Raw genomic sequence first — 12,724 nt, forward strand, 5'->3', positions numbered from 1 at the left:
TGTAACAGGTGGAACAAACCAGGTGACCTGAGATTATATCACCCTTCATATACACTGTCAGAAAATAATGTTTTTAATAAATGAAGAATGGGGAATGACAACCTTCTTCATGTTATTTATTCAATACATTTATTTACTTTACAGAATCTGATGGTATATTTATGACCAAGACTATCTGCAGAAAGTTTTAGGTATTTTAACAGTTCTTTCATACATCTCAATTTTAACATTTTTACAGCACTGTTAAAAAAAGAACTGAGAAAGTTTTAATGGACAGTAGGTTCATGAGTGCTATCAGTGCATGTTCTTCCATCTTCTGCCAGCTTGTAAGGTTCAGTACAGAGACATTTGTAGCTGCCTTTAGTATTAATGCATTTAGCAGTTGGAGAGCATGGTGGATTAATTTCATTTTCACACTCATTGATGTCTGCAAAATGAACAAACAGTGATCAATAATCATTACAAATTAGAGAAGGATTAATAATTTATGCACATCTGCCACAAGTATTTATAAGTATATTTTTGTGCATTACACATTGATATTCATTCCCTTTACCTTTTCTAATTTGTTTTTTACTTTTTGAGCTGAATGTGTTTATGTTCTAAAACTTCCAGTTCTTCTATAAACATTATTTATACCATATTCCATAGAAATAATGAAAAAAATAGTAACACTGAAGTGGTTATATACATTTCCAGACATTATTTTGAACAGTCTAAGATCCAGGTTAGATTTGGGTATACCTGTGATAATACTGAAAAAAATTATTGCTCCTAGAAGGTATTTAAATTCTGTGAAATAGCAATATCTTGACAGAACGATGAGCACATGAACAATTATCCATTTTTATCCACTTGAAGATGCACATAAATGCATTTTCCTCGAGGCCATTCAAGTCCCTTTGCTTTCAGTCTTATGCAAAAGAGGAATCAGTGTGGAGTGCAGGAAAGAAAATACACAATGAGCGAAAGAATGTAGTCTTTTTCATGTTTCTGCATCTCTCTCCCTTCTGTGCAATATTTGCTTATGCAACTTCATTTGGTTTCCTAAAAACATCCAGTACTGTTTTAGATTTTTTCCCATCAGTGCTGTGCAATATTTGCCAGTGTGTTCAGCACCTCAGATTCCTTCCCTTGGGAAACACCGCAAGCTCATATGTAGACAAATCTCTGAGTCTTCAGTGCCTTCTCTTTTTGGTTACATTCCTTTCCTTTCATTCTCTACCTCATTTTCTAGCTGCTACTTCTGTCCACGTAGCTCTTTATTTTCTTTTTTTTCCTTTCTTTTCCCCCATCAGTATTAGTATTAGAAAGTGACCCTGTAAAAATGGTTTACTGGCTTAGCTTAACATTGTCACTCAGACCACTTGGGGAAATCTGTCACTGAAAATGGGATCAAACCTGATCCTTTCTTAAATTTTAATACAAAGCAGCAGCTGTGTCCAAAGCTAACTGTCAACTGAGACAGTCTAAAGAGTGATCACATAAGGAATAATCTTAAATTTACAAATCCTTAAGAAATACTATCTCCCATAATGCCTCTATGAAGTAGTAAACTAGTCTGTTGTTCAGGATGAAGTGTCCTTAGTAATCATTACACCTTCAAGACCACATTTTACTTTAATTCCCACAGATTTCATCACTGGGAAAGAAAAACCTGAACAGACTTTTTCTCCGCTGTAATTCAGAGATTCTATTTCAGCTCATACTCATGTTATCTGTTAACTAACTAATTAGTTTTATGGCCATAAAATAGTGTATGTCAGATCTAACCAGCCTACCCTACTGCTCAAAGACTGTGGTACTTTATTAGAACAAAGTAAACACAGTTATCTATCCAATGTAAGATGGCACTTATTATAAAGGTAGCACAGTCTAACACTAAGTGTCATCCTGAATCAATAGAAATGATTTCTATCGAAGCCAAAGTTAGTAAGCAGAAATTAACAGCTCTCAAATTTTGATGCTTTTGTCAGCAGGCCACTCTGTCTTTTCCAGAGAAGCATATAATTTTGAAACCATCTGCAGAAATGCTAAGCTCGATGCTCCTCATTATATTGCTTGACTTATTTCTAATTTGCTGAACATTTAGAAGAATGGGAACACATTGCACAGACATGCATGGAACAAAGTACTTTCTACTATAAAACTGAAGTAGCATCTGCATAAGTGGGGTTTGATGGCTTTTTTTTAATAAAGGCATTTCTTATTTAATATATGCAGCAGCTTGTTTTCCTATAGCAAATATAAAGTCTTTTGTTTACACTGCTGAACATATTAAAAGAAACTAGGACAAGGAATGATTCATTCATATAAGTTATTTATTCAGTTTGTACCCAGAATATTAATCTAATGAAAAGATTTTATTATAATTCATTTAACAGCTTTATTTCTTTATATGGTATTAATGTGTGTGAGATTCAGCAAATAAGTAGGATATGAATAAAGGAAAGAGCTACAAATTTCATTTGACTTCTGATATACCAGGTATGCAATTAGAATAAATAGCTTTCTATTCTGCTATCACAGAAATACTGATAAGCACACTTTATTGCAAATCAGTTGCAGCCCTTACATTCAAATAATTTAACACAGTTCATAATATATTCCTAAATACAGCCTTTTAAGGTTTGATTTTCTCTCACGTTCTTATGAGGTGTAACAGCTTGAGCATGTGTATAGAAATACACACACATATATCATTAAGAACATTCTCATTAGGAATATGAACACTGAGAGAGTTCATCCCTCATAGCAGTGAAGAGGGAATGTCTTGCAACAAAATATTTTCCATATTCTCTTTCTCTCAGTCCTCTTTTCAATAGCAAAAAAATAGAGCAAAAAAAGGAGAGAAAATAGTAAATAAATTATCAGAATTTTTTTCCTTTTTAAAATGTTCATGAAATGTCTTTTAACTGACTTCTCACTGTTCCATTTTTCTGCCTGCAGAATTCACTTCTCTCAAAATTTTTCATTGATATTTAAGGGATGGAATTTGGAATAGAATGATAATGAAATTGCTTAATTTCTCTCATATTCAGTGTTTCTTTGTCACTTTTGCTTAACTGATTAGGATAACACACCAACTACAAGAGCTAAGTTCACTTTGTCACTAGAGTGTTCACTGAACCAATTTAGGAAAATGACTTAAACAACAGTCTGATTCATTATTACATTGAATGTAGGAAGGAGTAATGTATAATACAAACCTGCTTTTTTTTTTTTTTTTTTTTCCTGCTGGTTGTTAATTGACATTTCCCTGTCATCAATCTTAACAATGAATCAGCACAGGTAGAGATTAAGATAGCAACTCTGGCTTATGAGCATTTTTGCATTATCGTGTCATCATAAATGTAGTAGACTGACTATCTTTGTCATACAAACTCATCTATGAGGACTCATCTATGAGGAACACAAAGGAAAAATGACATTTAAACAATACATTTCAAGATAAGAAATGAAAGGAGTTCGCTTCTCTTAAACAGTGTTAGATGAGCTTTTAGAAAACTCAGAAACAAATACATATATCCAGAGAGATACCTATGCAAACGGGAGTCTGAAAGTTCCAGCCTTTACTTGTGCAGCTCAAGTGCTCTTCTCCTTGTAACTGAAATCCATGTCGGCAAGAGTAAGTCACTGTAGATTCTCCAAATTCTGAACAATATACATAATTACCATTTTCCACATGCTTTGGTGTTCCACACTTTTCTTCTACAAATAAAAAATCACTTTTTAAAAACATACTGCTTACCTTCAAAATGGACATTATTATTCCTTATTGCTATAAATTAACTTCAGTGAAATTACTCACATGCTTTAAGATGATCAAGAAGTTAATTGTTCATTACTGGACAAGAGTTTATATGGAATTCTTCAGGTCTGACTTACAATTCTTGTAAAGATAAATTTACCTCCAAGCAGTGTGGTCTACAGAGATCTTACTTATTTTCTATACTCCTAAGAACTCCTGCCCCAGGTAGCATAATATTTGTGTATTTCACAAAGCCATCTGTTTTATCAAGGTGAAGATGGCAGACAGTATCCTTTTACAGAGGAGGAAATTGAGAAAGGAGAGAAAGATCTAGATCTCATTTCTAAGTGACAGAAATGGTAAAGTTCCAGGACAGATCTGGAACTCAAGACCTGAATAACCACAGTCAGTGCTCTAACTATAGGTTACTCTCTCTCCCATCAGAAGAAAAAAAAAAAAAAAAGATAATTACCAAATTACCTTCCTGAAAGATTTCTTGCCAAGCTTCTAAATTCATTCCATTTATATTACTACAATGTTTAAAATCCTGTGGAAACTTTCCAAGTTGAAAGGCATCTACTGGCACATCAGAAATCCCTGTGTTGTCACAAATCACGCGAGACAAAGAGTGTTTTTTGAGTTCATTCTTTTGAGCTTCAGTGAAAACATTATCATTTTCCCACCAAAATCTGGAAAGGTTGATAGAAATATTTTTAAACAATTAAATTCAAATAGCTGGTTACTCTTACTGTCAGAATATCCTACATAAGAAGAGACAAAAAAAAAAAAAAAAAAAATTACAACAAAATGTAAGTGGATACAAGAATCATAAATTGAAACTCCATAATCTGCAGATTTACATATCCATCTTACAAGACACAGGAAGGCTGTTGTGAGTCTGAGGTACTAGTCATCTTAGGTGGTTTGTTAAAGTAAGATAAGTAAAACTATTAATTAATTCACATGTGCTGAGTTGCTTGTAGCCACAAAAGAATGTTACTGAGAGGAAAAAAAAAATAATTGATGCAAATTATTTGAATTTGATACTTAATCTTATGTAAACCAGCATTTTTATAATTCATAAATTGTTTTAAACATAATTACAGGAGAATCACAGCAGTAGCCGTAATTGATACACACCATAGCATTTGAACTTTTCTTGCCATTACAGAATTGTTGCTATGAAGTTATTGTTGAATGCTTCTCTGTATAACATGGAGCTCTTCATTTGCTAAGAAGTTGTAGGTATGTAGAATGCTTATAGCAGAATGTTGTCATAACTGTGTTTTTGACCACAAATTAGAGAGAGGAGCAGCTTCTTCCTCTTGGTCACACCAGCAACATGCTGGCAGAAGGAAAGAATCAGTTGGTGGAAAGGTGTATCTACTATATGTACACGATATATATATATATATGCACATGTACAAATAATTATGAAAACAATAAGAGGCTTAGTGAGAAAGTGAAAAGAAACACTGAAAAGGAAAAAAGATAAACAAGATATTATAAATTTTATAACAAAGAAAGGGATACTCTATGAAAGATCACAGAGACTGTGTTTGTTGCAGTTTTACACATAAAGACGTAATGAATAGAAAATAACATTTTTGTAGAGTTTGATAGCACATTTGTATTTATCCATGTTAAGAACTGCTATATTGCTAAAATAATTCCCAGTGGTGCTCAGGACAGATGGAGTTTTCCCTACTGCTAGGCAAGATCTGGACTAACATGACCTAGAACCACCACCTGTGGAGTGTGGATGTGATCACCAGTTGGTCTCAGATTTAACATAGAACTTGTTCATCTGTAATACTGGAGGAAAAGCACTGGGATTTCTAGAGATGCCTGTAATTTTAATGTTTACATCCCCCTGATGAGAAGGAAACCGCAATGTTGGCTGTGGACCTTGTGCAAAACCTGCATGTACATCATGTGTTAAATGACAAACCTTGCAACTGTTCAATGAAAGCGATAAGCCTAATCATTTCTGTGCTGTGGGAAACGTAGGGGCTGTTAGTGTGCCCTGGGAGGCTTTTCAGGACTAATTTCGCTTTTCTGCTAACAGAAGTCTACTCAGAGGTCAAAAGCCACTCACGTTCAGGAAACTCACTTAAATAAACTGTGTATGTGTGCAATTTTTCAGAACCAGCTTTAGATAGAGGCAATTAGTTACCTACAGTGGGACAGTCTGAAGAGACAACTCTCCTGCTCTCCTACTCTGTTGGAGTAGGATGAAATCTACATAACCAAGGATAGGTCAAATGTTGCACAATACAGAAGCACTATGATAAGAAGTATAGAAGAGAGTGGGGGGCTGGAGAGAGAAGAAAAGGTGTTTTCCTTCTGCTTCCGACATAAAGTGTCCCCAGACTTCTCAGAACATTCTGAAATGTCACTGACTGTTCCTGGACCCCTTCTTATAACAAAAGTCATTAAAGGCTTTGCACTACTCAGCTCCCCTACACCCTTCAGTTTTCTCTTTCATAAAAAGCTGTTCTACTTTCATCAGAAAATTCAGTTTTATCTGCACTGCTGAGAAGGTTTGAGCAGATCATTATTTTTAATCCACCCAGCAGCTAGATGATTGCTCTAACAGAGGTTGCTCCAGCAGATCTGTAGCGAGTCATGAAAATTTTACAGGTGAATTTTGCAAGATTAGAGTAGAAAAAAAAAAAAAAAAGAAGAAGAAGAATATAAATAGGGGCACAACACTCTTATGCTAAGAATGTAAAGTCTGGTACGAAGTCTTTACCCTGTTATTTCAAACCCTGAGATCAGACAAGGATTCAGAGCAGGAACAGAAAAGAAGGTAACAGCAGATGGAACAAAAACTATTGTTTCCAGGTGATTTGGCTGAAGTCAAGATAGGCTAAGGTCAAACCCAGCATAAGGGCCTGGGTTTATTACACTGGTGAAAGAAATCCTTTTTTCATCAGGATACTGACAGTAGATTTTAAGGTTATGAGGATGGCATTCAGTCAGTTAAATTGAAATTCCTACTTACTAACAAATCTACCTCGTATCGTATATCTCGTATGCTTGTAGTGCTACCAGTGCAGATACAGTATCCAACGCATTATACAGCAAGCCACTGCAATAAATTTTGGACTTTTTCATTCTTATGCTTACTCTATGACAACTGCAGTAAGTTGTTACATACTCCTAACTTTCTTCAGTCTCATAGTCTCAATAACCAAACATTTCCCACTTAAGTTAGTAGACACAAAATTTATAGCACGAACTTGAGGTGTTCTTTTACTGTTAGAACTAATCTTTTCTCAGTTTAAAGATAACACATTAAATTATGCTTAAGTCTGATTAATGTTAGTAGCACTAACTGGATACACTGGATAAAAGAAGAAAGTCTGAAAGGGTCTCAATAGATCATCATTCTCCAGATAGAGTTGAGGATGCCACTGCAATTCAGAAAACTTACAACCATGTTTTTGCTGCAACTGAGTGGAATGTTTGCTGTCTATATGCCTTGTTTTAATAAGATACAAACTTTGATTAATATTGCTTTTTCCTGTAAGCTAATTAATTAACATTTTTTAAAGTTGACATTTAAATTCTGTTTCGGATTCTTATTTACATAATGGCTTCTGTCCACTTCTGAGAGGAGTGTAAAGGTGAGCACAAGGGCCAGATGTACTTAAACATCACTGCTAAGGTGGTGTGAGTCGTTTAAAATTAGTCTTCTTATGAGACTTTAAATTGCTGCCATAAGTATATGACAAAAATGAAAAACAAAGGTTGGTTTTATAATTGCTTCAGGAATAGAAGTAAGAAAGATAAAAGCAGCATCTCAAACCCTTTTGAAGCCTGAAATAGCATTTTTTCTGCCTTCCTGATATGAAGGTAGAAGACAGACCACGGTGGCAGCTGTAGAGGACTAGGTGAAGTGACAGCCTCTTCTGGTGTGTCTGATATGGCAGTTCTGGGAGCACTCTGCATTCCTGATACCCATAAGACCAAGTACCCGGTGCTTTTATTTACCTTTCTAGGAAGCCTTCACTGCAACTCTCCTTTCTCTTACAGATTTTCTGTGAGAAATGTTGAGATCCTTTCAGTTAAGGATCCTCAGCCTAGTGCATCCCTCAGGGATTGGATAGTTAAGATTTGTAAATCCATTCACACAGAAAGACATGCGTTCCTGGCACAATTAACTGGTGCTGGCACCTTGAGTTTCCACCAGAATTTCAAAGTTGGGCATCTCATGTTGCAGAAACAATCCCTATGTCTGAATTTGAGACTACACAGATCGAAGAATAAGGAAAGATTTACCCAAGAAAACTGGAGAGACTAATGCAAAAATTAGGTATTGGCAGTGAATAATTTGTTTACATAATTAAACATATGTTTAAGCATCATAATGCATTACATGCTAAGAAGTATCTGTAAAATAACAGTTGCTGTAAGTGGTTCACAAAAGATTCAGCATCATGAATAAACTTACCGATCACCATCCCTTAGTGCTTTCATTTGCTTTCCAATTAAACAGGCAAACAGGGGACCTGTTCTAGCACCTGGAAGAAAGTCTTCTACTAAACCACCAAGCCAAACATCAATATTGCTAGGATTATGGTACAATTCCATGATTTTTTCAGCAACTTTCTGATTAGTTATTATTGTATTCAGATCAGCTTGAGTTTCCAGTTTTGGTAAGCCACAGAATTCTCGCCAGTCATTATAACCTATAAGTATGATGATTAAAAGGAAGATTAGATTACTATTAGGCATGATATTTGAAATTAATGCATTCAAAAGCACTGGATTCTGACAACCTTAATTACAGTCATGGACAGTTATTACCAAAAATAGTCCTGCTGTTATTGGTTAAAATGATTAGAGAAATTACAGCAGGATTTGCAACTACAGGGTATAAAATATTACATCATTCTCATGAAGGAAGACAAGAATTTTAAGTTCTCCCATATTTAAGCAATGCACATATGAAATAAAGGTATATAGTTTGAGCTAATGCAGGCAGGAGCATTCATTTTGTTTGGAGATTTTCAGATCCAGGAATAAACCCCGAATTCCATTAACACCTAAAGTTCTTTACTAAGGAGATTGTTGTAGGACATGTCCAGTTCCCTGGAAAATTTATATTTTTTCCAATTCTTTTACATCTCTGCAATTAATTTTTTCCATCTCCCAGTAAAGCTTGCATTTCTGGTCCTGGAGACCAAAACTCCTTTTCTATTCCTATTTGGCTAAGACTTTTAAACTCCAGGCTGGAGTCCGACTTCATTTCTATTGGCCAGGTCCGTATTCCTAGCTACAGAGTCACACAGCTTTAACAGGAGAAATGGAGAGGTTTGTCACCCAGAAACATAGCAACCTTAGTTAATCAGTTACTTGTATTCTGTGTGTAGGACATCAGGCTCAGAGCATAAAAGCGCAACTGCATTTGTTCCTTATTCATGCAGACAAGTGGTCTGATCAGGTAGGGGATCAAGATGCAGTTTTACAAAACAAATGAAAGAGTCTCTGTCTGCTTTGCAGAGGGTTGTTGCCTCTGTGTTTAGAGGCTGTGGCACAGTTACAGGAGGATTTTACACAGGATTGTGAACATGCTGTATGTTTTATCAGCTGCTGTAATTAAACTGATCCAAGCTCCAGCATAGTCTTCCTCTAACTCTGTACACCCATGGTCTGGTGGGCTCAAGGTCCTTGACTGTTAGTTCAGCCTTACCCTGGGCTAACTAGAGTAAGAAATCCAATGCAAAAAGTAGGCACAAAAATGTAATATTTCTAAAAGTCAGGTGTACATTTTCTGAAGTCATTAACCACTCCTGGAGACACTGCAAATCCAAGTAGGTGCTGCAGTCAGAAAACCCCACTCCTCTGCAGATGAATCCTGCAGGAAGGAGTCTCAGGTGCCAGGAGCACCCAGATCTACTGATCAGTACTAGTCTTTCACATTCCAGACTGCAGACTGGGGAGGTTATTTTAATTTCAAATGCTGGGGGATATTTTTTTCCATCAAAGTTGAAAATAGTGGCTTATTGTGTTTTAAAGAGACTTATGTTTCCTATATAAAAGCTGTTAAGTAAAAACTTACAATTACATCCCAAATACAAACATTTGTATCTCTGTTGCTGATTGGAAGAAGATTTAAGAAAAATCAATAGACCTGGGAGTCCATGATCACGGCCACGCTGTAAATTCAGTGATGATAAATCAAGTGAACCATTGTTGGACAACACAAACAGCTTATCTGTTAACTCTTCATTCATCAGTTGACCTTGCACCTGCAGTTTTGCTGGATGTGCAAGAAGACCCCTTATCAATGGATCCAAGCCTCCTTCAAACATAAAAATAATATGTTACAGCATGTATATAAACCACTATATTGTTCTCAACAAATGTGAATGCACGTATGCTTCTCTGCCTTTAAATGCTGGCCACATAGCCTTTTACATAAAAAAAAAAAAGCAAAAATTTACTTAAGATTGAAATTGTGCTAATACAATGAAAATGTTCCACCTTCTTCATCAGGGATACAAAATTTGGCAATCTGATAATACATTTATCCACAAAAATGCAAACAAAAGGTCAATTTTTTGTCAGTCCATCAGGCTGTTTCAATCTGGAGAGTAATCTATTTTATTAAGAGAACTATTTACCTAAAATAATTGTTTCAGTTAGTATTAATTCTGTGGAACGTGTTCAACAACATAAATCAGTGGTGCAGTTAAATAAATGTTTTTATTCCTAATTTAAGACCAGCAATGTTAAAGAGACTGTAATACTTATGGGAAAAGCAAACAGAACAAAATAAAGAAACACACAAAGAACAAAAAAACCCAGTTTAAATAAAAACATACCTTCTTTAATAAGCCTCCAAGGACTAAAGAAAACTTCATGCAAATGAAGATGTGGGAGTTCTGGATCATCTAAATACTGTGCATTCAATCGCCTTACTATCGGTTGGATTGTTGCATGACCAAAACGAAAAGCAGCTGTTGCAAATACGTTAGAAACTGAAGGATTCACTGTGGGATCATAACCTTTATAAAGGCCAATATACTGATTGAAAGCATCTGGGCCAATGATTTTGGGAATATAATCTCTTAAAGTAATAATCTGAAGGAAAAGAAAGAAAGAAAAAAAAAGAGAAACATCATTCAATGTTTTGATAGATGAATAGTAATGATGCCTGTGTACAGAATGCCTTTTTCATCCCTTATTTGTTCACAAGCATGACTAACAGCAATGTTAATTTGAAAGTAACAAGATGGTAGTACTTCTTTTTGTAGTCTGGAAAAAATGACAGGGCAAAACTAGTGGCAAAGTTCAGTACATAGTATACTAACCAGGTTCATTTAGCATCCTACAATAATGCTGGAGAAAGAGCTACTGGGCAGGTTACCAGTATTGCTCCCTTTCAGTTCAAGTGGGCAAATCCAGCTCACAAGAGCTCTGCAAGGATTTAAAGCCCAGGCAAAAGCTGTAATGCCCATGAATGTACAGATTCTATTTTTAGGCATATATATTGGACACAAATCCTTTTTTCTGAATATTTAAAATGACCAGGCTTTAAAATACTGGTTCCGAGCATCCTTTAGTAGACATTTTATGCTAAAGTCTACAGACTCATAAAAACAGAAAAATGTACTTCGAGATTGGTGTAGAGGATATTGTAAGGTTAGCTGTCACAAAATTAGGAACTGAGAAACTTGTATCTTTACTTTAGGCATGAAAAAGAGGCAAGAAATCCCTGGCAGAGTTCAGTCACTTTTCTCATAAGACAGGGGTAACATCTTTATATTTGCAGGTATTTGAGGTTAGGTCATGCAATGAACACAATATTTAAAGACAGTAGGTGAGGAGTCCTTTTAGAGCTCCCTAAATACAGCATAAAACAAAATTCAAAAAATTGCTGGAAATTAATAATGACATTGTCATTTGAGCAGTTAAGCTTTTGCTATATTCACAAAGATTTTGCAAGATAATTATTTCTAAACTTAGATTTAGTTAATTTTTACAGGCAAGATATGGCACATTGTCTTATCATTTCAGAGGGCAGAAATACAGAATTTCAGCTCGAAAGGCAAATGGGACAGCTCGAAAGGCAAATGGGATCCTGGGCTCCATCAGGAGAGGGGTGGCCAGCAGGGACAGGGAGGTGATTGTCCCTCTCTACACGGCTCTTGTGAGGCCCCATCTGGAGTATTGTGTCCAGGTGTGGAGCCCTCAGTACAAGAAAGACATAGAGATTTTGGAAAGGGTCCAGAGGAGGGTGACTAAGATGATCAGGGGGCTGGAGCACCTCCCCTATGAGGACAGGCTGAGGGAGTTGGGCTTGTTCAGCCTGGAGAAGAGAAGGCTGCGGGGTGACCTCATTGCAGCCTATCAATACCTGAAGGGAACCTACACCCAGGAGGGGAGTAAACTCTTCAAAAGGGCTGACGACAGCAGGACTAGGGGAAATGGTTTTAAGTTGAAGGAGGGAAGATTTAGGTTAGATGTTAGGGGGAAGTTCTTTACTAGGAGAGTGGTTAGGCCCTGGAACGGGCTGCCCAGGGAGGTTGTGGATGCCCCGTCCTTGGACGTGTTTAAGGCCAGGTTGGACGGGGTCCTGGGCAACCTGATCTGAATATGTATGTTGGTGGCCCTGCTAGGCAGGGGGGTTGGAACTACATGATCCTTGGGGTCCCTTCCAACCCGGGTGATTCTGTGATTCTGTGATTCTGTAATTTCAAAGCCTGGTTCATCTTGACCTGGGGTCGTGTGATTTGGAAGTATGAATGAGGCAGGTGTAATAAATCAAAAGCATGGGTAGAAAGGGATATAAGTACATCTTAAAAGCTGTGCAAAGATCTTAAATAAGGTTAGATCATCTCTGATATGACAAACATCCTGGTATGGCTTTTTTTTTTTTTTTTGGCTCTTTTAAAATGAAATCCCAAGCTAAGAAGCTCATTAAGGCTGGATTGCCCAAACAAAAAGTCAATTCAAAAT

At 36.3% G+C, this 12,724-nt stretch overlaps 1 protein-coding gene across 1 annotated transcript in view; it reads right to left on the reverse strand.

The window, feature by feature from the left end:
* Positions 1-224: 224 nt before the first annotated feature.
* The window catches only part of TPO (thyroid peroxidase), a 40,981-nt gene continuing 28,481 nt past the window's right edge, over positions 225-12,724 (reverse strand). The window contains 6 exon segments of the mRNA XM_048936674.1: positions 225-427; positions 3,541-3,711; positions 4,232-4,440; positions 8,211-8,448; positions 9,894-10,064; positions 10,588-10,846. Of these exon segments, the coding sequence (XP_048792631.1) occupies positions 267-427; positions 3,541-3,711; positions 4,232-4,440; positions 8,211-8,448; positions 9,894-10,064; positions 10,588-10,846 (1,209 nt within the window). The 3' untranslated portion in view covers positions 225-266.

This window comes from Lagopus muta, chromosome 2 (genome assembly GCF_023343835.1).
Source record: "Lagopus muta isolate bLagMut1 chromosome 2, bLagMut1 primary, whole genome shotgun sequence".
In the NCBI taxonomy this organism is placed as follows: domain Eukaryota; kingdom Metazoa; phylum Chordata; class Aves; order Galliformes; family Phasianidae; genus Lagopus; species Lagopus muta.